At 43.1% G+C, this 22,289-nt stretch overlaps 1 protein-coding gene across 1 annotated transcript in view; it reads left to right on the top strand.

The window, feature by feature from the left end:
- The first annotated feature begins 2,975 nt into the window (after positions 1-2,975).
- The window catches only part of LOC128688902 (extended synaptotagmin-3), a 43,933-nt gene continuing 24,619 nt past the window's right edge, over positions 2,976-22,289 (top strand). Inside the window, exons 1-4 of the mRNA XM_070081359.1 lie at positions 2,976-3,675; positions 5,129-5,170; positions 7,319-7,533; positions 9,482-9,548. Coding sequence (XP_069937460.1) covers positions 3,343-3,675; positions 5,129-5,170; positions 7,319-7,533; positions 9,482-9,548 — 657 coding nt within the window. The 5' untranslated portion in view covers positions 2,976-3,342. The remainder of the gene's footprint in view (positions 3,676-5,128; positions 5,171-7,318; positions 7,534-9,481; positions 9,549-22,289) is intronic.

The raw sequence follows: 22,289 nt of genomic DNA, 5'->3' as shown, positions 1-22,289 counted from the left end.
GCGCTTGAAGTTCCTGAACCTGTACTCTCTGGAACGCAGGCGGGAGAGATACATGTACATGATTATATACACCTGGAAAATCCTAGAGGGACTAGTACCGAACTTGCACACGAAAATCACTCACAATGAAAGCAAAAGACTCGGCAGACGATGCAACATCCCCCAATGAAAAGCAGGGGTGTCACTAGCACGTTAAGAGACAATATAATAAGTATCAGGGGCCCAAGACTGTTCAACTGCCTCCCAGCATACATAAGGGGGATTACCAATAGACCCCTGGCTGTCTTCAAGCAGGCACTGGACAAGCACCTGAAGTCGGTACCTGACCAGCCGGGCTGTGGCTCGTGCGTTGGATTGCGTGCAGCCAACAGTAACAGCCTGGTTGATCAGGCTCTGATCCACCAGGAGGCCTGTTCACAGGCTTTCAATGCTATGTCATTTTCGTACTGTCGCTGGGCCTCCCTCCTTATCGGTGCATATTCGTTTCTGGCTCTTCGATTGATCTCCTTGTTTTCCTGGGTCCTTTGCATTCTATACCTCTTCCATTCTCTAATGCACTTAGTTTTTTCCTCCCTGCACCTTTGGGTGTACTCACCTAGTTGTACTCACCTAGTTGTACTCACCTAGTTGAGGTTGCAGGGGTCGAGTCCAAGCTCCTGGCCCCGCCTCTTCACTGGTCGCTACTAGGTCATTCTTCCTGAACCGTGAGCTTTATCATACCTCTGCTTAAAGCTATGTATGGATCCTGCCTCCACTACATCGCTTCCCAAACTATTCCACTTCCTGACTACTCAGTGACTGAAGAAGTACTTCCTAACATCCCTGTGATTCATCTGTGTCTTCAACTTCCAACTGTGTCCCCTTGTTGCTGTGTCCCATCTCTGGAACATCCTGTCTTTGTCCACTTTGTCAGTTCCTCTCCGTATTTTGTATGTCGTTATCATGTCCCCCCTATCTCTCCTGTCCTCCAGTGTCATCAGGCTGATTTCCCTTAACCTCTCCTCGTAGGACATACCTCTTAGCTCTGGGACTAGTCTTGTTGCAAACCTTTGCACTTTCTCTAGTTTCTTTACGTGCTTGGCTAGGTGTGGGTTCCAAACTGGTGCCGCATACTCCAATATGGGCCTAATTTACACGGTGTACAGGGTCCTGAATGATTCCTTATTAAGATGTCGGAATGCTGTTCAGAGGTTTGCTAGGCGCACATATGCTGCAGCAGTTATTTGGTTGATGTGCGCTTCAGGAGATGTGCCTGGTGTTATACTCACCCCAAGATCTTTTTCCTTGAGCGAGGTTTGTAGTCTCTGGCCCCCTAGACTGTGTTCCGTCTGCGGTCTTCTTTGCCCTTCCCCAATCTTCAAGACTTTGCACTTGGTGGGGTTGAACTCCAGGAGTCAATTGCTGGACCATGTCTGCAGCCTGTCCAGATCCCTTTGTAGTTCTGCCTGGTCTTCGATCCTATGAATTCTTTTCATCAACTTCACGCCATCTGCAAGCAGGGACACTTCGGAGTCTATTCCTTCTGTCATGTCGTTCACAAATACCAGAAACAGCACTGGTCCTAGGACTGACCCCTGTGGGACCCCGCTGGTCAAAGGTGCCCACCCTGACACCTCGCCACATACCATGACTCGCTGCTGTCTTCCTGACAAGTATTCCCTGATCCATTATAGGGCCTTCCCTGTTATCCCTGCTTGGACCTCCAGTTTTTGCACTAATCTCTTGTGTGGAACTGTGTCAAACGCCTTCTTGCAGTCCAAGAAAATGCAATCCACCCACCCCTCTCTCTCTTGTCTTACTGCTGTCACCATGTCATAGAACTCCAGTAGGTTTGTGACACAGGATTTCCCGTCCCTGAAACCATGTTGGCTGCTGTTGATGAGATCATTCCTTTCTAGGTGTTCCACCACCTAGATGTGGTGTGTGTGTGTGTGTGTGTGTGTGTGTGTGTGTGTGTGCATGTATGTGTTTGTACGCTCGTGTGCATGAGTCTGTGCGTGCGCCTCGTGCGTGCATGTGTGTGCGCGCGCGCAGTCGTGTGGGTGTATAACCCACTTAATATTTGTATTTATAACTCATTACAATTGTGACCAGGTGTGGACGTATCAGTGGTTCATTACTTTGCAATTAACCATGTATGGGAGTGAGGATGATTCATTACCTCTGTAACTTGCCATTATTGTGACCAGATCTACCTGAAGTTCATTACCTTTGTAACTAGTTCAGCTATCATAACTTTGGGGCCCAGTACCTGGACCCATTATGTACCTCTGTAATCTTTTGACTACCGCCCACAGTATGGGTATGTGGTGCATAATAAAGATATTAAACTAACTCTCTCTTTCTCTCTCTCTTTCTCTACACACACACACACACACACACACACACACACACACACACACACACACACACACACACACACACACACACACATATATATATATATATATATATATATATATATATATATATATATATATATATATATATATATATATATATATATATATATATATATATATATATATATATGTATGTATGTATGTATATATACACACACACAGAACTAATGGAATAAGTCAAGGACCCCAGTGGAAATAAGTCTGATTGACTTTTGGGTTATCCTAAGTGGTAATCTACACATATGCTGTTACGTATGATAATTTATATAACTATATTTATACCTGCACCTGAATAAACTTACTTATGTTTATGAAACATGAGTTTGTGTTTCAGCTCCTGGATGTATGAAGGATTTTGAAATAGGTTCGTAACTGCATAATTCAGGTCATAAATTTGTTGATATTGTAAAGTTATAATTAACTTGTTTTTAACGGCAATATAGAACATGACTTCTGCAAAATAAAAACTTAAATAATTTTGCCAGTATTGGTGCAGATAACTTGAGTGGTGCTGCTATATCAGCCACCCACAAACCACACCCCTATCCTTATCAGTACAGTGTAACCATTGTGAGTGTGGACGAAGGTTGTATTCCCCTTACAGCTTCCTCTTTATATGTATATATATATATGTATATATATATATATATACATATATAGCGGCTACACTGGATTAGAAACTCACCACCTTCATCTTTCTTTATAACCACATTCTTCGTTTTTGCATTTATTTAGCTGCTGCGTAATCATAAATTTCACAACCTCACGGCCTGGGGTTTACATCTCGATGTACCTTGAAAAGCAAGAGAATTCATTGTTAAAACATCGTATACATAACTACATGATAAACAGTTATTTATCAAGTTAAGCGTTACGGTTATAGGATAAAGAGCAATGTGAAGCCACAACAGGATATATCTTTCTCAAGACAAAGTTCATCATGTTCCACCTACCATACACGTTGCTATATCCCCCACACATGTTGTTCCACCTCCCACATACAAGTTTCACCCATTACCTCACACTATTTATTCAGTACTTTTGTATATTAGTAGTGGGTTGGCAAGTTTGGCTGTGGTGTGGACTGTGGGGGCTGGTGGTAGTGGCTATGGTCATAGCTGTTTCACCTAAGAAAATTCAAAACATCATATGGTTTGCACATGAGAAACACACGAAGAAAGATTTAGAGCTTTATCTGGCTTCTCTTGACAAGCAAGAGTTCAAGAAACTACTGTGGAATTTCAAGATGACGATGCCTTTATTCTCCTCTTGGGTAAGTAGAGACTTTTCTTGAATGGGAATTTTACTTTGTTATAACGCTGTATCCAAAACTCTAAGAGCAGCTAGAAGTACAACAGTAAAAATCACCTGGTTCGATCCCCGAGTCTGGGTAACACATGGATATACTCCCTAAAACCTATATTGTTCCTGCTCATTTAGAGGTAATAACAGATACCTGAGTGTTCACCGGCTATTATGTGTCACTGTGGCAAAAAAAATAGCCAAGGGAATAATAGTGGAAACTTCAGTCCTACAGAAAGTCATATCTTGGGCAATGTGTAAGAGAACTGGTTTAGTAAATAATACCCATGCAGTGTGGTGTAACAAATATTGATAATGGAAAGTGGAAGTGGTAGGTTGGGTGGGTAGGGGCTTGTACGGCGCAGGAGAAAGTAGGCCTATATTGTAAAAGTTGTTTATGGTCTGGGATACTAATTGTGGGTCTTCAGAAAACTATACAAATGTACAAAATCTGGTGCCATAAAAGAGATAAATTTATTAATTCACACCGAAGCAGTGCCTGCAGTTAGTTAATAGTAACTACACGTTTTACGGTGAATTAGAGTAAAAAGCAATAAGACAATTATAAGTGAATACTAAATGAAAACAAACGTTTAGAATATTTACTTATCTTAGATATTCATTAGATTAGTATCTCCAATAACCCAGCCAGAGTGAAAAACTCTTAACAGGCTTCATTTTATGCATGTGACAAGACTGTAGGATTTTTTACTGTGATATAGTCACCCTTTACCCTAAGCATGTACCTAATCTACCACTCTGAATGATAACTACCATAAAAAGTAACTCCAACCGTGCTGGAAGGAAACTTACAAGGCATCCATAGCTGCTGGAATGCTTGAAGATATCCTCCTGGTCAGCTTAGGCTGACAGAATGTATGACTTTTAGAACATGTGTGATGGATTATGATTAGAAAATCATACTGTGTGATGGGTGAGTTAGACGAACTTAATTAATTCTTGCGCTATCGTTGTACAGTTTCATATGACTTGGGTAGCTACATGGGGTGAACGAGGTCCCAAGACCGACATGTTTACACAATAATGGGTCTTGAGTGTTTGCTGGTGCGTCTAACCACAACCATTACAGTACATATATGGAAAAATCTTTCACCTGATACTGAAACAGACAAATTGATTTAATATCTTTATTATGTATCCCATAACCATGGTATGGGCGGTAGTCTGGAGATTATAGAGGCACATAATGGGTCCAGAGACTGGACCCCAAAGTTCTGAAACCTTAGCAAGTTTTAACGGTAATGAACTAGTTGCATTTTGCTATCTGCTTGCAGGAACTGTAAACTGAAATGTACAAATAAGGCATTAACCCTTTCATCACATAAGCAGATTGTCTTATTAAAAGAATTTTAATGTAAAATTATGAAGATAACATTGCTGATTATTTTTTATTTTATTTTCAGGTTAAATCCGCAGATGTGGAGAAGCCTGAATGGCTTTCCAAGGTGAATGAGGATAATTTTTAAATTACAGTTCTCTATTGTCTGAGTCTATTAGAAGATCATAATGTAAACTATGATTATATGAGCCTAAGGGATTACCTGAGTAGTGTTGACTGAGGTAACCTGACTAGGGATTATCATGAGGGAGGCCAAAGCATTGTACAATCTGCTCAAGCAGCACATATTCCTGACAGAGAAAATGAATCTGACAAATGATCCTTAATGGATGAACAATATACTAATACATCTCTAAGGTGAAAAAAGAGGCATACACAGGTTGATCAAAAGACCAATGACCAATATGCTCAAATTCAGAGAGAAGCCAAAGGAAGGAATATGGAAACCCAAAAGAGAATATGAAATTAAGGTTGTGAGGTAATCAAAGACCAACCGACATAAAATTAGGAAAAAAGTAGGCCCACTTAGATGTAACTCTGATTTACACAAAAAGACGCAAATGAAATCCAGGAATCAATAATTATACTGGGCAGGACGCGAATAAATTATGCAAGAGCAGAGTCACTGGTCATATGGTCTTCAGATAGCTAGATAGATTGAAACTAAAAAAGTCACCAGGTCCCAACGAGCTGTTTTCAAGAGTTTTAAATCAATGCAGAGAGGAACCTAATAAACCATTAGCTAGTCTCTTCAACACATCACTACAATCGGATATTCCGGAAAACGGCAAATGTGATACCTATTTACAAGGTGGGAGATAGGTCCTTAGTTTCAAATTAAAAGCCAATCAGCCTTCCTTTAATTTTGGAAAAATTGGTGGAATTAATGTGAAGGCAATTCAAAGCCAGCTTGATAAATATAATTTGATCCATGAACCTCAACAAGAATTTACAAAGAGAACGGTCTTGTTCACAATCTACATAAACAACATAGATGAGGGAGAATAAATAAGGTAAGTAAGTTTATTGATAATACTGACTTTAGCCGCCAGATAATTTCTGATGAGGATACTAGAAAGATATGTGATGAATTGTATGATTGATGCTGTGGTCAGAGAAATGGCAGATGCAGTTCACTTTTTGGCTTCATATCATGAAATATAAATAATAGAAGTCCTAAGATTATACTTCAACTTTATAAATCTTTGGTAAGGCATTATTATTGTAGCACTGTATGACTCTTACTGGTTTAGCACTTAATTTAATTATACACATAATTTAGATCACACTGCTCAGCACTGGTCTCCACATTACAGACTGGACATAAATGCTCTGGAATATATACGGATAATGATGACAAAATTAATGCCGTGTATTAGAAACCTTTCCTACGAAGATATGCTCAAGACATTGAATTAGGTGGGATATGACTGAAGTATAGAAATGGAAAACAAGAATAATTAACGAGATATAAATAACTTGATGAAAGTATGTAACCAAGACTAGACTCATAGGAATGGATGTCCCTCTTAACATAATGATAAACGGATCACCTATCACAAAGCTAACAGAGGGAAAATTCTTAGGAATCCACCTTGATAATAGACTCAAATTTCATACACATATACAACAAATTTCTAAGAAAATTTCCAAGACTGTAGGCATACTATCGAAGATACGGTACTATGTTCCACAGTCAGCCCTCCTGGCCCTATATCACTCTCTTATTTACCCCTATCTCACCTATGGAATTTGTGCATGGGGCTCAACAACAATTAACCATCTCAGACCACTAATTACCCAACAAAAGGCTGCAGTTAGAATGATAACAAATTCTCACTACAGGCAGCACACTCCACCAATATTCAATACACTAAACCTACTCACCATACAAAACATCCATACTTATTACTGCACCTATTACATACATAGAACACTTAACTCTGATATTAACCCTCCCCTCAATAATGTTGAACAAATTTAGATGTAGAATGGATATAGAGAAGCACAGCTTTGGCAATAGAGTTATAGATAAGTGGAACAAACTTCCATCTAGCTTCACTAGGGCGAGATCTTTGGGTAACCTTAAATATAGGTTAGACCTGTACTCACCTAGTTGTGGTTGCGGGAATCGAGTCACAGTTCCTGTATGTGAGTGGGTGTGGCTGTTTAAGATGGACCTGCCTAGCATGGGCCAAAAGGCCTGCTGCAGTGTTCTCTCATTCTTGTGTTCTTACATAAATTTTCCCTGCAGGTAATTACTCATCTGTGGCCACCAATCAGTGTTTACATCGAGAAACACTTGAGACTCGTTGTTGAACCTAAAATCAACGACTACCTAAAAAAATGGAAAATCTTCACATTTAAATTCAAGACGATGAGAGAGCCGTCTGGAGAACCAGAAATCTTGGGTGTAAAGGTTTATGATAAAACTCCATCAAAAGACGTCATCCTGGAGGTTCATTTTACGTGAGTGTTGGAGTTTGTTCTCTGCTGTTGTGACCATAATTCTCTGCCTGGGCCTGTATGTCTCCCTATCCCTCACCTCTCTGTGTCGCTCTTCTCTCTTTTTTCCCCTCTGTTTTAACTCTCACCTTCTTTTCCCTCATCTCTTTGTCTGTCTTCCCCGCTTCACAAATACCATATACAATAGCATATTCAATTTTGCTAAGTAAACAACTCGCACGCACGCAGGCAAACACACACACACACACACACACACACACACACACACACACACACACACACACACACACACACACACACACACACACACACACACACACACACACACACAAACACACACAAACACACACACACAGGAGCTGAGTCTCGACCCCTGCAACCACATATAGGTGAGTACAAATAGGTGAGTACACACACACACAAAGTGCAAAGGTTTGCAACAAGGCTAGTTCCAGAGCTAAGGGGAATGTGCTACGAAGATAGGTTAAGGGAAGTCGGCCTGACGACACTGGAGGACAGGAGGGTTAGGGGAGACATGATAACGACATACAAAATACTGCGAGGAATTGACAAGGTGAACAGAGACATGATGTTCCAGAGATGGGACACAGAAACAAGGGGTCATAATTGGAAGCTGAAGACTCAGATGAGTCAGAGATGTTAGAAAGTACTTCTTTAGTCATAGAGTTGTCAGGAAGTGGAATAGTCAGGCAAGCGATGTAGTGGAGGCAGGAACCATACATAGTTTTAAGACGAAGTATGATAAAGGTCATGGAGCAGAGAGAGAGAGGACCTAGCAGCGATCAGTGAAGAGGTGGGGCCAGGAGCTGTCTCGACCCCTGCAACCACAAATAGGTGAGTACAAATAGGTGAGTACACACACAAACACAAACACACACACACACAGACTGTCCCTGTTCGCAGACGATGTAAAGCTAATGATGAGAATACAAGCGGACGAGGACCAGGTAAGTCTACAAGGAAATCTGGACAAGCTGCATGCCTGGTCCGTCAAGTGTCTCCTGGAGTTTAACCCCAGAAAGTGCAAAGTTATGAAGTTGAGGAAGGACAAAGAAGAGCGCAGACGGAGTACAGCCTAAGAGGTCAAAGGATGCAAAACTCACTCAAGGAAAAGGATCTTGGGGTGAGCATCATACCGAGCACATCTCCTAAGGCACACATCAACCAAATAATTGCTGCAGCATATGGGTGTCTGGCAAACCTAAGAATAGGGTTTTGACATCTCAGTAAGGGGTCATTCACCACATGTACGTCAGGCCCATATTGGCGTATGCAGCACCGGTATAAAACCGACACCTGGTCAAACATGTCGAGAAATTAGAGAAAATGCAAAGGTATGCAACAAGACTAATCCCGGAGCAGAAGTGCATCTCTTAGGAGGAGAGATTAAGGGAACTCAACCTGACTACACTGGAGGACTGGAGGGATAGGGAGGACATGATAACGACATACAAATTACTGAGAGGAATTGATAAGGTGGAGAGAACCAGAATGTTTTAGAGATGGAACACGTGAACAAGGTGACACATCTAGAAGTTAAAAACTCAAATGAATCATAGAGATGTTAGGAAGTATTTCTTCAGCCTTGGAGCTGTCAGGAAGTGGAACAATCTGGAGAGAGAAGTAGTGGAGCAGGATCCATCCATATCTTTAAGATGAGGTACGTTAAGGCTCTTGAAGCAGGGAGAGAATGGGCATAGTAGCGACCAGCAAAGAGGCCGGGCCATGAGCTATGATTCGACCCCCACAACCACAAATAGGTAAGCAAACAATATGTTTCTACTCTATATTTCATATATTTCTTCCTGGAATTACTTTTCAAAGATTACTGCTCAGTGCAACACTGGCTTACAAAATGCAAACAATTTTTAGTTTAGAATGTAACTCATTCGCAGGCGCTCAAATTTTAAATAATTACATTAATTTTCAGATACACGGGAAACTTCCGGTTCTCAGCATCTAATACAAAATTAGAGTTTGGAACGACACACATACAGGTAAAATTAGCCAAACACTTAAATGATCACTATATTTGTTGCAGTCGTTTGACAACACTTATGAGAATTTTGCCAGAAAATGGCAAGTATTGCTAAGCCAAAGTCACCTTTTAGTCACATAATCTTAGCTGGCAAAATAAGAATGAGACGGGCTATTTCTCAGTTATATTACACCTCTTACATTCGTATTTTTAATGACTACAGTCCAGCTATTATTATTATTTAAATTATCATCATTAAAATTATTATTATTATTATTATTATTATTATTATTATTATTATTATTATTATTATTATTATTATTATTTTTATTATTATTATTATTATCAAAGCGGTGCGGAGCGCCTGGTTTAATGGGAGATAATCTGGTTCAGTCCAAGGAAGTAGAAATGAGGTTCATTTCCTTGGATCAAGAACCTTCTCACTGGCATCAAAGAGCCTCTCCATGAAGAGTCAAATTTAGTAAATTACCATTATACTGATGGTCAGTAGTGATCGCACGATCCATATATACTTTCTAAATCTGAATTAATAATAATAATAATAATAATAATAATAATAATAATAATAATAACAATAATCTTTATTTCTACAAGTACATATACAAGGTATACAGGCCTAGCTGACAACATTAACATACTACTAGATAGAAAGTCCCTTGTTATGCTGAGCATTTAGGGCAAATTAAGTCAGTTTTGTCCCCAGGATGCAACCCACACCAGTCGACTAACACTCAGGTGCCTATTATACTGATAGGTGACCTCTTCAAAGGGGGCTCCTTGGAACGGTGAAAAGGCTCTTGGTCTGAGAAATTAGACCTTTTGGTCTCCTTCCTCAGACCGAAACTAATTACCCCCGAATCCCCCACTCCCTATCCCATCCTCCCCATTCCCCCTTTTTTCCTTTCCTCCTCCTCCTCCCCATCCCTCCCTTAGTCCCTTCCTCTTTTCAGCCTTTGGGGTTCTTTCACACCCGTCACTCCGGTGACAGGTGTATCTGTGGAGGCTACCTTTTGTATTTTGGGGGTTGGTGGCCAAAGGAGGTATGCTTTGTGGCAGGTGTCCGGCCGCCCTCTCTTTTGTCTGCCAACGTGGCTCAGCGGATGTGAGGTTGCTATCCGGGATTGCTGGTTAACTGGCATGAAGGGTAGGGTATGACACACTTTCCATGCTGCATCTGCACTACTTGCGGTGCTGAGGTCTTCTTGGGTGCAGAGGGAGATTTATAGCCCTTTCATTCCTTCTAGGAGCTATTCCTCCACGTTCCCCACTTTTTTTTATTCTTTGTTTTGTTTTCTTTCTTTTTTTCTAAAAAACAAAAAGAAAAGGAGTGATCTAACCATGGAGTTCCCAATCCATGAACCTGCTCCCCCCGGGCTCCTTCCTGATACCGCACCCTGTTCTGACCCCTGCCTCATTATTTGACCACTCTTTGGACATATACCTATACCTATTGGACATATACCTATACCTCCTGCTGGTGCCATTTCAACACCTGCTCCAGGTACCAGGGTTTTGAGTGACTCCTTTGATACGTCTGACCTCCACTCTTCTTTAACTATGCTTCCTGCTTCTCCCTCTATGGTCCGGCGATTTTCAGATTGCCCGCCCATCCCACACTGGACCAACTCCGGTCCCACACCTAAACGCCCAACACCATTACCTGATGATACTTCTTTGCTTCCTTCTCATTCTACTCAGAAAAGACCGGCACGCCATGCACTCCCTTTACACACTATGTTTCGAAATATGCAATGGACTAAGTCTTTTACACTATGACCGACTTCCTCTACTGCCTATCTTTCCGACCGCAGTATTGACAAGGCGCTCCTACACAATGTTGGTAGAGATATATCCGTTCATGCTCTCAGTAGCATCACATGCATCATAACTGTCCAGAAAGCTAACCAAGCTCACGATCTTTCTCTCCTTACAACTATCCATACTGTAACTATTGAAAAACCATCATTCCCCCAATTCTTGTAGTGGTATTGTCATTCTGCCCCATACGATTGTCCAACAGAATTTCCAGACACGTGGCAATGACATTCTGGAATAGCTAGAACTCAAAGACCTCCCAATCCTCAAAGTAGACACTTATGTCCTCCCTGCCCACAGGTGGAGACAATACCCATGCAATGTAGCATGCTTAACTTTTGACTGCCATGAGCTTCCATCCTCTGTATATATAGAGGGACATCATTTACAAGTTCAAAAGGTGATCCCTACACTGCAACTGTGTAGAAATTGCTGGCATTTTGGTCATCCAGCAAAATATTGTAGGTCCGTCGCTGAATGCCCAGTCTGTGGTGCCGATAGCCATACCAATACATCTTGTAGTCTACCTCCTTCTTGTCTTAATTGTCAGGAGGCTCACCATCTTACTCTCGCTATTGCCAAGTTTACTTAAATGAGCGTGAAATCCGATGTCTCAAAGAGGCAGAAGGCCTCCCATATGCTATGGCAGTCTCTCATCTATGCCTTTAAGGGAAACTTCCTCATATTTCTTATTCTTGAGTTACTAAACGTCCCCCCCTCCTCCAGGGTCCCAACTTCTGCAGCCTCCTCTGTGGTCACCCCTTCCACAATCACCCCTGTCTCTAATTCTTTTACTGTTCTGGACTCTGAGGTCCATACCTCGGCACCTCATTCTGTTCTCACCTCTTCCTCTTCTCACTCACAAGTTTCTGTGTCTACAAGACCTCTTACAACACTCCCCATCTCCCCTCTCCTTCTCCGAAGTCCAAAACATCCCCATTGTTAAAAATCTCCTTTCACCCCTCCTTCCCTTTTGCAACCTGCTCATTTTTCCTTCCTAGTCTCTATACCCGGTTCTTCACCTCTAATTGGCTCTGTTACGAGTGTGGAGGTTCATACTCCTCGTACAGTACCTTCTTTCCCTGTCCCCTCCCAAATTTCTTCCTCTTCTGCCCCCTCCCAGGTCGCTTCCTCTCCAAATGTCCTCTCCCAAGCTTTTTCTCTAGTTCCCTCTACCCTTCCGTGCCCCCCTACTTCGGTACAGTCCATCATCTCCCCTATCTTTACTCACCCTCCTTCTTCCATCTCCATTATTGTACCACATACAATGTCCTTGTCCTCAGAAACACTTAAGCTATCTCAGAATATATTGAGGAGACTAGACCATTGATGGACACCGATCCACCTCCTGTTCCTCCTCTTCACTATTCTCCATCTGAGCAACTCCTTTCTTCACAGCATCCCAATCCTTTGCTGCTTAATACTCTTCCACTACCCCCACATGTGGACTTTTCTAACCCTACTAGTCTGTAGATACCTCCACCTTCAGCTTTCTTGTATCGTTCTCTTTGCAAATCATTGCCTATTTACAGTGGAATATATGCAGTCTCAGAGGTAACTGGGGTGAACTCCAGGTGTTGCTCTCCCAGTTTTTCCTTGTTTGTGTTTGTTTACAAGAATCCAAATTATGCTCCGCTGGTCTTCATCTCATCTCGGGCTATGATTTATTATATTCATTGGTTCCTTCTCCCAATGGAACCTTTAATGAAAGTGCACTTATATGCACCAGTATTCCATACCGTCAGCTCTTTGTTCATACTTTGCTGCATTACACTGCAGCCTGTATCCACTTGAAGAAGTGGTATACAGTCTGTTCTTTGTATCTCTCTCCTTCTCAGGCCTTATCTATCCCAGATGTTGCATTACTGGTTTCATACCTACCGCCACCACTTCTGTTATTTGGCGATTTTAATGCCCACCATTTCCTCTGGGAGAGGTCTCACAATGACTCCCGTGGCATTCAGTTGGAGGCTTTTCTCGCTTCTCTCCCCCTCCATGTTTTAAATACAGGTTCTCCCATTTTGATCCTCATACTCATTCTCTCTCTTTCATCGATCTCTCCATTTGCTCTTCTTCCACTGCACTAGATCTCACCTGGTCTGTCCTCCCCAACTTACATGACAGTGATCATTTTCCAATCATTCTTACTTCTCCTTCATATTCACTACTTCCTCGTAGCCCACGCTGGCAATTTGACCGAGCAAATTGGGACCTTTACTCGCATTTAGTGAGGTTCTTTCTTCATCCTCCATTGATGAGTTTTTACACTTCTTCTCCTCAGTTTTAACCGCAGCTTCTCATTCTATACCCCAAACCTCGTACCAGGTATGAGTACAATAGAACCACAGAGAGACTCATTGATTTTAAGCAGAAGTGAGTGGTCGCTCGTCGTATCATCCATGATGCTAAATGCACTTGCTGGCAAAATTATGATTTCACCATCACCTCTGCTTCCTCTGTGAGTGCAGTCTGGAAAAAAAGTACGAAAACTCAGTGGTAAATACTCTACCGATCCGGCTCCTGTTGATATCGCAAACCCTCTGGACGTTGCCACCGAAATTGGTAATCATCTTGTTGATATCTCTCAGAGGCTTCATCTATGCCCCTCGTTTCGTTCCTCAAAGTCTGCCAGAGAGTTAGAGCTCTTAAACTTTTCTTCTGTCGGAGAAAAATCTTATAATGTGCCTTTTACACTTCTGGAGCTGGAGGCCACACTCTCAGCTTGCCGATCATCGGCAGCTGGGCCTGACAGCATTCATGTTCGGATGCTACAGCATTTACATCAGTCAGCCCTTTCAGTCCTCTTACGACTCTTTAATCTTATTTGGTCACAAGGAGTTCTTCCCAGCTGTGGAAATCTGCCATTGTTCTCCCTTTCTGCAAACCGGGTACTATGGGACATGATGCCTCCCACTATCGTCCCATTGCTTTTACCAGTGCAGTTTGCAAGGTGATGGAACGTCTGGTAAATAGAAGTTTGATGTGGTATTTAGAGACACAACAGTCTCTCCACTAGTCAATATGACTTTTGCAAGGGCCGTTCTACCATTGACCCCTTACTACTCTTAGATATATATGTCCATAATGCCTTTGCCAAGAACCATTCAGTTATCGCTATCTCTTTTGACCTTGAGGAGGCATATGACACAACTTGGAGGTATAATATCTTGGCCCAGGCCCACTCCTGGGGCCTCCGAGGCTATCTACCATTTTTTCTTAAGAACTTCTTAACTGAAAGACATTTCCCTGTTCAGGTACTTTTTCTAAGCTGAAGGTGTCCCCCAGGGGTGTGTTCTGAGCTCCACACTTTTTCTCCTGGCTATTAATGATCTGGCCTCTATTCTTCCATCCAATATTTGGTCATTGCTCTATGTTGATGACTTTGCTATAGCTTGTGCAGGCGTTGACTGTCACCTCATTGCAGTTTCTCTCCAGCATGCGGTCAACCGTGTTTCCAATTGGGCCACCACTCACGGGTTTAAATTTTCTAGTACTAAAACTCACCAAATTACTTTCACTAGACATTCTGTCGTCTCTGATCACCCATTGTACCTATATGGCTCATGTATTCCTGAACGTGATATGGTCAGGTTTCTCGGCCTCCTGTTTGACCATTGGTTATTCTAGACACCACACATTACCTCTCTGAAGGCAACCTGTCATAGCCAGCTGAACCTCCTTAAAACCTTCATTCATGTTTCATGGGGGGCTGATTGTAGAACCTCCGACTACATTCAGCCCTAATTTTATCCAAGCTCGATTATGGCAACCAGATATATTCAGCAGCCTCTTCTGCAACACTCTCTAACCTTAATCTCATCCATCACCAGGGATTACGTTTATGCCTCAGTGCTTTTCGCTCTTCATTGGTTGAGAGCCTCTATGCAGAGGTGAATATTCCATCCTTGTCCAATCGCTGTGATGCTCACTGCCTTTGCTGTTATGTTCACTCTCATAACCTCTGCAACCCTTCCATATATAAGATAGTCACTGATGTTAGTAGACAATCTTTATTTGTTCATCACCCCTGTTTACTCCATTCCTTTTCTCTTTGTCTACAATTGCTCGTCTTCTCTTCAGTTATCACCTTTCTATGTTCATGTAACATCTCACTTTTCGGTACCCCCTTGGGAAGCTCCAACAGTTCATGCCTGCTCTTTCCCACTGCCATGTGCGAAAGCTCAACTGCCTACGGTGGCTTCTTGCACTCTTTTTCTTAACCACTTCCAATCTCATTCTCATGCCATTGCAATGTACACTGATGGTTCCAAGTCTTCTGATGGCATCGGATTTGCGGCAGTGTTTCTGGACAGCATCGTGTAAGGGCATTTATTATTCTCAGCTAGCATTTTTATGGCTGAATTATAGGCCATTCTCGAAGCACTTATCCATATTGCATCTATGCCTGTGTCACCATTTCTGGTCATTTCAGACTCCCTTAGTGCTTTACAGGCTATATGAAAATTTGATACATCTCATCCCCCTAGTTCTACATATCCAACTTTGGTTATGCCATATCTCTAGCAAGCACAGAGATATTTTTTGTTGGATCCCTGGTCATGTTGATGTACTGGGCAGTGAACAGGCGGACACTGCTGTGCAGTCAGCAGTACATGACCTCCCAGTTTCATATAGAGGTGTTCCATTCACAGACTATTCTGTTGTAATTGCTATCCACCTTTGCACTCGTTGGCGACAACACTGGTCTGATCTGCTCCATAACAAACTACATTCTATTAAACCGTGTATAGGTTTCTGGCCATCTTGTCATCAGTGTCGAGGTTGGGAGACTACTCTCTCCCATCTTCGCATCAGCCACACTCGTCTTACTCACGGGTATCTCATGGAAAGGCCTCTTCAAGGGGGCTCCTTGATGTGGCAAAGAAGCTCTTGGTCTCAGGAATCAAATCCTTTGGTCTCCTTCCTTAGACTGAGTCTAAGTACCCCCAATCCTCCCCTCCCTATCCCATCCTCCCAAGCCCCCTTTTTTCCCTCTTTTTTCCCCTCTCCCAACCCTCCCCTTTCCCTGTCCTGTTTGTAGTCTCTGGGGTCCTCCCCACTGGCATTATGGTTTCTAGGTAGGGGGAAGTGTGCTGGAGTTCATCCCACTCTGTAGGGTCCCTCGGGGGTGGTTTGGTTTGCCGTGGAATCTGAATTGTCTGAAGGTGCCCTGCTCCCTTCCCAGATTTCTGTGAAGTGGGCACTGTACCCTTCAGATAATGGGTGTATCTCCCAAAGCTGCCTGTCGATTCTGGGAGGTGGCAGCCGAAGGAGGTATGCTTTGTGGCAAGTTTCTGACTTCCCTTTCTTTTGTCTTCTGAGGTGGCTGATAGATGTGAGGCTGCTATCCCGGAGTGCTGGTTTACTGGCCTGAAGGGTAAGGTGTGGCACGGGTTCCATGCTGCATCATCACTGCTCGAGTCCCTCTCGGATGAGGGGATGAGCTTCCTGCCCTTCCATGCCTCCTAGTGACTGTCCCTCTGCTGTCCCTCTTTTTTTTTCTTAAAATAAAAAGAAAGAAGATAACACAGAAATATTATCTTTATTGTGGAGTCTTCGTTCAGTGAAGCTCTTCCTCCTCCCAGGCCCCTTTCTGATCCCACAGCCTGTTCTGACTCAGCTTGGTTATTGGACCATTCTCACGACTCTTTTCATACCCCTGTACCTTCTGCTGGTGATGCTCTGTCACTTGCTCCAGGTGCTGAGGTGCCACCCATTTCTGCTCATGCTGCTGCTTTTTGCATGCCCTTAACTATGCGTCTGGCTTCCCCAAATATGGTACGATGGTTTTTGGATCTCCCACCTCCCTCAGGTCAGACTGCCCATGGCATTACTCCGAAATGTTCAAGACAACATACTGACGACAGTTCTTCGATGTCTGCTCAGAAATGATCTACACAACACTCACTACCTTTGCCTACCTGGTTTACAAGTACGCAATGGACTAAATTCTTTTTCTTACAAACATCTCAAACTGATCATCTTTCTGATCGTGGAATTGGTAAAGCTCTTTTACAGCAAGTTGGCCAAAATCTATCCTTCCACGCTCTTCGAAGTGGTGTGCATGTCGTAACAGTATAGAATTCAGAACAAGCTCATGCTCTCTCCCATATCACTTCCGTAGATAACATACCAGTCACCGTTCATAAACACGCTACTCTCAGTTCTTGCAGTGGTGATGTAGCCTTACTGTGTACCATTGTACAAAGTGATTTTTTGTCTTGCGGTGATGATATTTTAGAGCAATTAGCCCTTCAGAACCTTCCTGTTCTTAAGGTAGATACATATGTCCTGCCCACTTTTGGGTGGAGGCAATTTTCTAGTAACATCGCCCACTTAACCTTCAACTGCCGTGACCTTCCAGTCTATGTCTGTATTGCAGGCCATTGCCTAGAGGTCTGTAAAGTAGTCCCCACTCCCCAACAGTGTTGTAATTTGCTGGTGTATTGGACACCCCTCTAAATACTGCAGATCTGTGGTGGAATGCCCGATCTGTGGTGCAGCAGATCATTCCAATATGTCTTGTAGTCTTTCCCCCCTCTAGTCTCAATTGCAATGAATCTCAGCCTTCTTTTTCATGCCATTGTCCAGTCTTTTGTAATGAACGAGAGATCCAGTATCTTAAGGAGCCTGAGGGCCTTACGCTATTGCTGTCTCTCAGCCCTGCCTTCAGTGAAAACTTCCTCGAGTCCCTTATGCTCGAGTAGCCTGGAGACCTCCAGCTTCAATTTTCCTCCCACCTCCCAATCCCTCTCTGACTGTGTCTTCTGGGGTCACCCCTGTTTCTAATTCTTTTGCAGTTTTATCCTCTGAAACTCCTACCTCTGTGCCTCTTCCTCTTTCTATGTCTTCATCTCACTCGCTCTCTTCTCAGTCTACAAGACCTTGCAGACCTACACTTTCTTTGTGTCTATCACCTTTAAAGTTGAATCTATATTCTACCTCAGGGTCTAGTTCATACCCCCTTTCCGACTCTCACACGAAAGTGGAGGTTCACCCCCCCTGTGTAGTCCCCTCTTCTCCTCTTCCAACCTCCTTCCTCTCCTGTTACACTGCAGGACTCTCCTGCAGTGTAACGCCAATGCATTTCTCCAGGTTCATATTCCTCGCCCCCCTCAGACCTCTTTGGTTGCCTCCATAGTTACTCCGACCTCTACTTGCTCTACCTCTCCTGTCTCTGACATCATGGTATCGTCAGCTTCCTTAACTGCTGAGATGTTAGACGCTATCTCCAGCAATATTGCGGAGACGACACCCTCGATGGACACCGACATGCCTCCTTCTACCCCTTCGCAACAATCTTTTCCTTTGCAACATTCTGATTCCTCCTTGCTTACATACCTACCATTACCCCCACACATTGACTTTACTGATCCTAAAAGCCCATAGGTTTTATTGTGTCTTATTGTTGCCATTTTTATTTCTGTACATTATGTCTTTTTTACAATGGAATATTCGTGGCCTCTGGGGCAATCGAGGAGAACTCCAAGTGTTGCTCTCCCAGTTGTCTCTAGTAAGTGTTGGGTTACAAGAGCCCAAAATTTATTTTGCTATCATTCGCCCCATCTCAGGCTATGTATTGTTACATTCTTTTAATCCTTTCCCTGATGAATCATTTAATGAAAGTGCACTTCTTGTGCGATTTGATGTACCATATCAACAAGTTTTTGTTCACTCTCTGCTGCATTATACTGCAGCTCGTATTTATTTACACAAGTGGTATACAGTTTGCTCTCTATATCTTTCTCCCTCCCATGCATTCTGTATCTCACATATCACGTTTTTAATTTCTTCTCTACCACCGCCATCTTGTTGGGGAAAGGGGCCCACTGTGACTCTCGTGGTGATCAGTTGGAGACTGCTCGCTTCTCATTCTCTTCATGTTTTAAATATGGGTACTCCTACCCATTTTGACTCTTGCACTCAATCTCTCTCCTGCATTGATCTTTCTATCTGTTCCTCATCAGTTGCACTTGATTTTGCCTTGTCTGTTCCAGATTTACATGACAGTGATCACTTTGCTATTCCTCTTACTTCTACTACATATGCCCGACTGCTTCATAGCCCTCATTTTCAATTTGTACGAGCAGATTGGGACTTATACTTTCATCTTACCACCTGTTGTGAGGACCCCCTTTCGTCCTCTATTGATGAACTGGCACACCAATTGTCGACCTTAGTTTTAACTGCGGCAGCACGTTCTATCCCCCAAACCTTAGGTAGGCACTCTCAGACATGCATACCTTGGTGGTCTCCTGCATGCACTCATGCAGTGTGTTTGAAACATGCAGCTGTTACTGATATAATCGTACCTCAGAGCGTCTGTTGGATTTTAAGAGGGCAAGGGCTTGCTGCATCATACATGATGCTAAATGCACTTGTTGGCGAGACTACATGTTTACTATTACCTCGTCTTTCCCTATGTATGTGATTTGGAAAAAGGTGCAGAAGTTGTTTGGCAAGTACACTCTGGACCCAGCTCCCTTTCTGTGGGTTGCTGGAGTTAATGTTGCAGAACCTTTAGAAGTTGCCACGGAAATCGGGAACTATCTTGTCCGTATCTCTCAAGGGCTTCACCTTTATCCCTCATTTCTTGTGACTAAGCCTGCCAAGGCTTAGATTTCTCCACTGATGGAATGGAGCCATATAACATACCTTTTACTCTCCTAGAATCAGAGTCCACGCTTTCCGTTTGCCAGCCATCGGCAACAAGACTTGATATCCATATCGGTATGCTACAACATCTCCATTCTACGTCCCTTCCAGTTCTTTTATGCATTTTCAATCTTATTTGGGAGCGAGGGGTTCTCCCTCAACAATGGAAATCTGCTATTGTACTGCCATTTGCAAACCGGGCAACTTGGGGCTTGATACCTCCCACTATCGTACCATTGCCTTCACCAGTATAATCTGCAAGGTGATGGAATGATTGGTAAATAGGCATCTGATGTGGTTTTTGAGACTCACAATAGTCTTTCCCCTCACCAATATGGCTTTCGCAAGGGTTTCTCTACTTTAGACCCCTTGCTCCACTTAGATACATATATTCAAAATGTCTTTGCTAACAAATACTCTGTCCTAGCTGGTCTTTTTTGATCTAGAGAAGGCATATGACACAACTTGGAGGTATAACATTCTAGCCCAAGCCCACTCCTTAGGCCTCCACAGTAATCTACCAAACTTTCTTGCTGATTTCTTATCCAACAAACATTTTCGTATCCGTGTTGGCACCTCGCTTTCCTCAGACTTTGTACAAGATGAGGGAGTCCCACAAGGTTGTGTCCTTAGCACTACCCTTTTTCTCTTAGCTATAAATGGCCTACCTTCCGTTCTTCCTTCGCATATTTGGTCGTCACTTTATGTGGATGACTTCGCTAGAGCTTACTCAGGCTCAGACTGTCGCCTAGTAGCAGCCTCCCTTCAGGATGTGATTGACCGAGTTTTCCATTGGACCACTTCTCATGGCTTTAAATTTTGTAGTACAAAAACCCGTTTCATTACCTTCACTAGACGTCTGCTTATCCCAGATACTCCATTGCACTTACATGGTTCACGTATTCCGGAATGTGATACTGTCAAGTTCCTTGGCCTGCTCTTTGATGGCCGGTTGACATGGAGACCTCACATTTCTTCTTTAAAGGCAACTTGCCACGGTCGGCTGAATCTCCTTAAAGTTTTCGTGCATCGTTCATGGGAAGCAGATCGCCATACTCTCCTTCATTTGCATTCCACTCTAGTCTTGCCCAAGCTGGATTATGATCAATTCTCTTCTGTGGTCTCTCCTGCAACTCTTTCTAAGTTAGATCCCATTCATCATCAAGGTCTTCATTTATGCCTTGGTGCCTTCCGTTCATCCCCTGTTGTTGAAAGCCTCTATGCAGAGCCAAATGTTCCTTACATAGCTGATCGTCGTGATGTTCATTGTCTTCGTTATTTTGTCCGCCCTCATGATATTCGCGTTCCTTCTATGTATAGGTTAGTCTCAGACATTAGTAGGAATCCACTATTTGTTCGATGCCCCTGCCTACCCCAACCGTTTTCTCTTCATCTTCATTCACTCCGGTCTTCTCTCCAGTTACCCTCCTCGTATGTTCATTCAGCGTCTGCTTTTTCCCTTCCCCTTTGGGAAGTTCCGACGGTTCATGTCTTTTCTCCCCCACTATCATGCGTCGAAGGTTTCTTACCTATGCCTGCTACTCGCTCTCTTTTTCTCGAGCACTTCCAGTGACATGCTCATGCCACTGATGTTAATACAGATGGTTCTAAATCATCTGATGGTGTTGGGTTCGCGGCAGTATTCCCTGATGAAGTTGTCCAAGGCCACTTGTTAGACTCAGCTAGTATTTTTACTGCTGAGTTGTATGCCATCCTCATAGCACTTCTTCGACGTTTGTGATCATTTCGGATTCCCTCAGTGCTTTACAAGCTATTAAACAATTTGATTCCCCTCATCCATTAGTCCTTCATATCCAACAATGGTTGTGCCATGCGGCTAGCAAAAATAAAGATATCGTTATCTGCTGGGTCCCTGGACACGTTGGTGTGCAGGGTAATGAGCAAGCAGATACTGCTGTGCGGTCAGTGGTGCATGTTCTTCCGGTTTCTTATAGAGGTATTCTGTTCAGGGACTATTTTCCAGTCATCTCGGCCTGTCTCTGCAGACGTTGGCAACAACGTTGGTCGGGCATATGCCATAACAAACTGCGCTCTATTAAATCACTTTTAGGTCTGTGGCCATCTTCATACCACCGTTGCCGTTCTCCCGGCTCCGCATTGGTCATACACGCCTTACCTATGGGTATCTCATGGATAGATGCCCGATTCCTCTCTGTGAGGTTTGTCAGGTCCCTATTTCGGTTCTTCACTTTCTTGTCGATTGCCCGGTTTAGCAGCGAGCAGAATTTACCTCCAATGACGCCGCTGC

Source organism: Cherax quadricarinatus, unplaced genomic scaffold (assembly GCF_038502225.1).
Source record: "Cherax quadricarinatus isolate ZL_2023a unplaced genomic scaffold, ASM3850222v1 Contig2465, whole genome shotgun sequence".
Classification (NCBI taxonomy): Eukaryota; Metazoa; Arthropoda; class Malacostraca; order Decapoda; family Parastacidae; genus Cherax; species Cherax quadricarinatus.
This window is presented reverse-complemented; position numbering and strand designations above follow the sequence as displayed.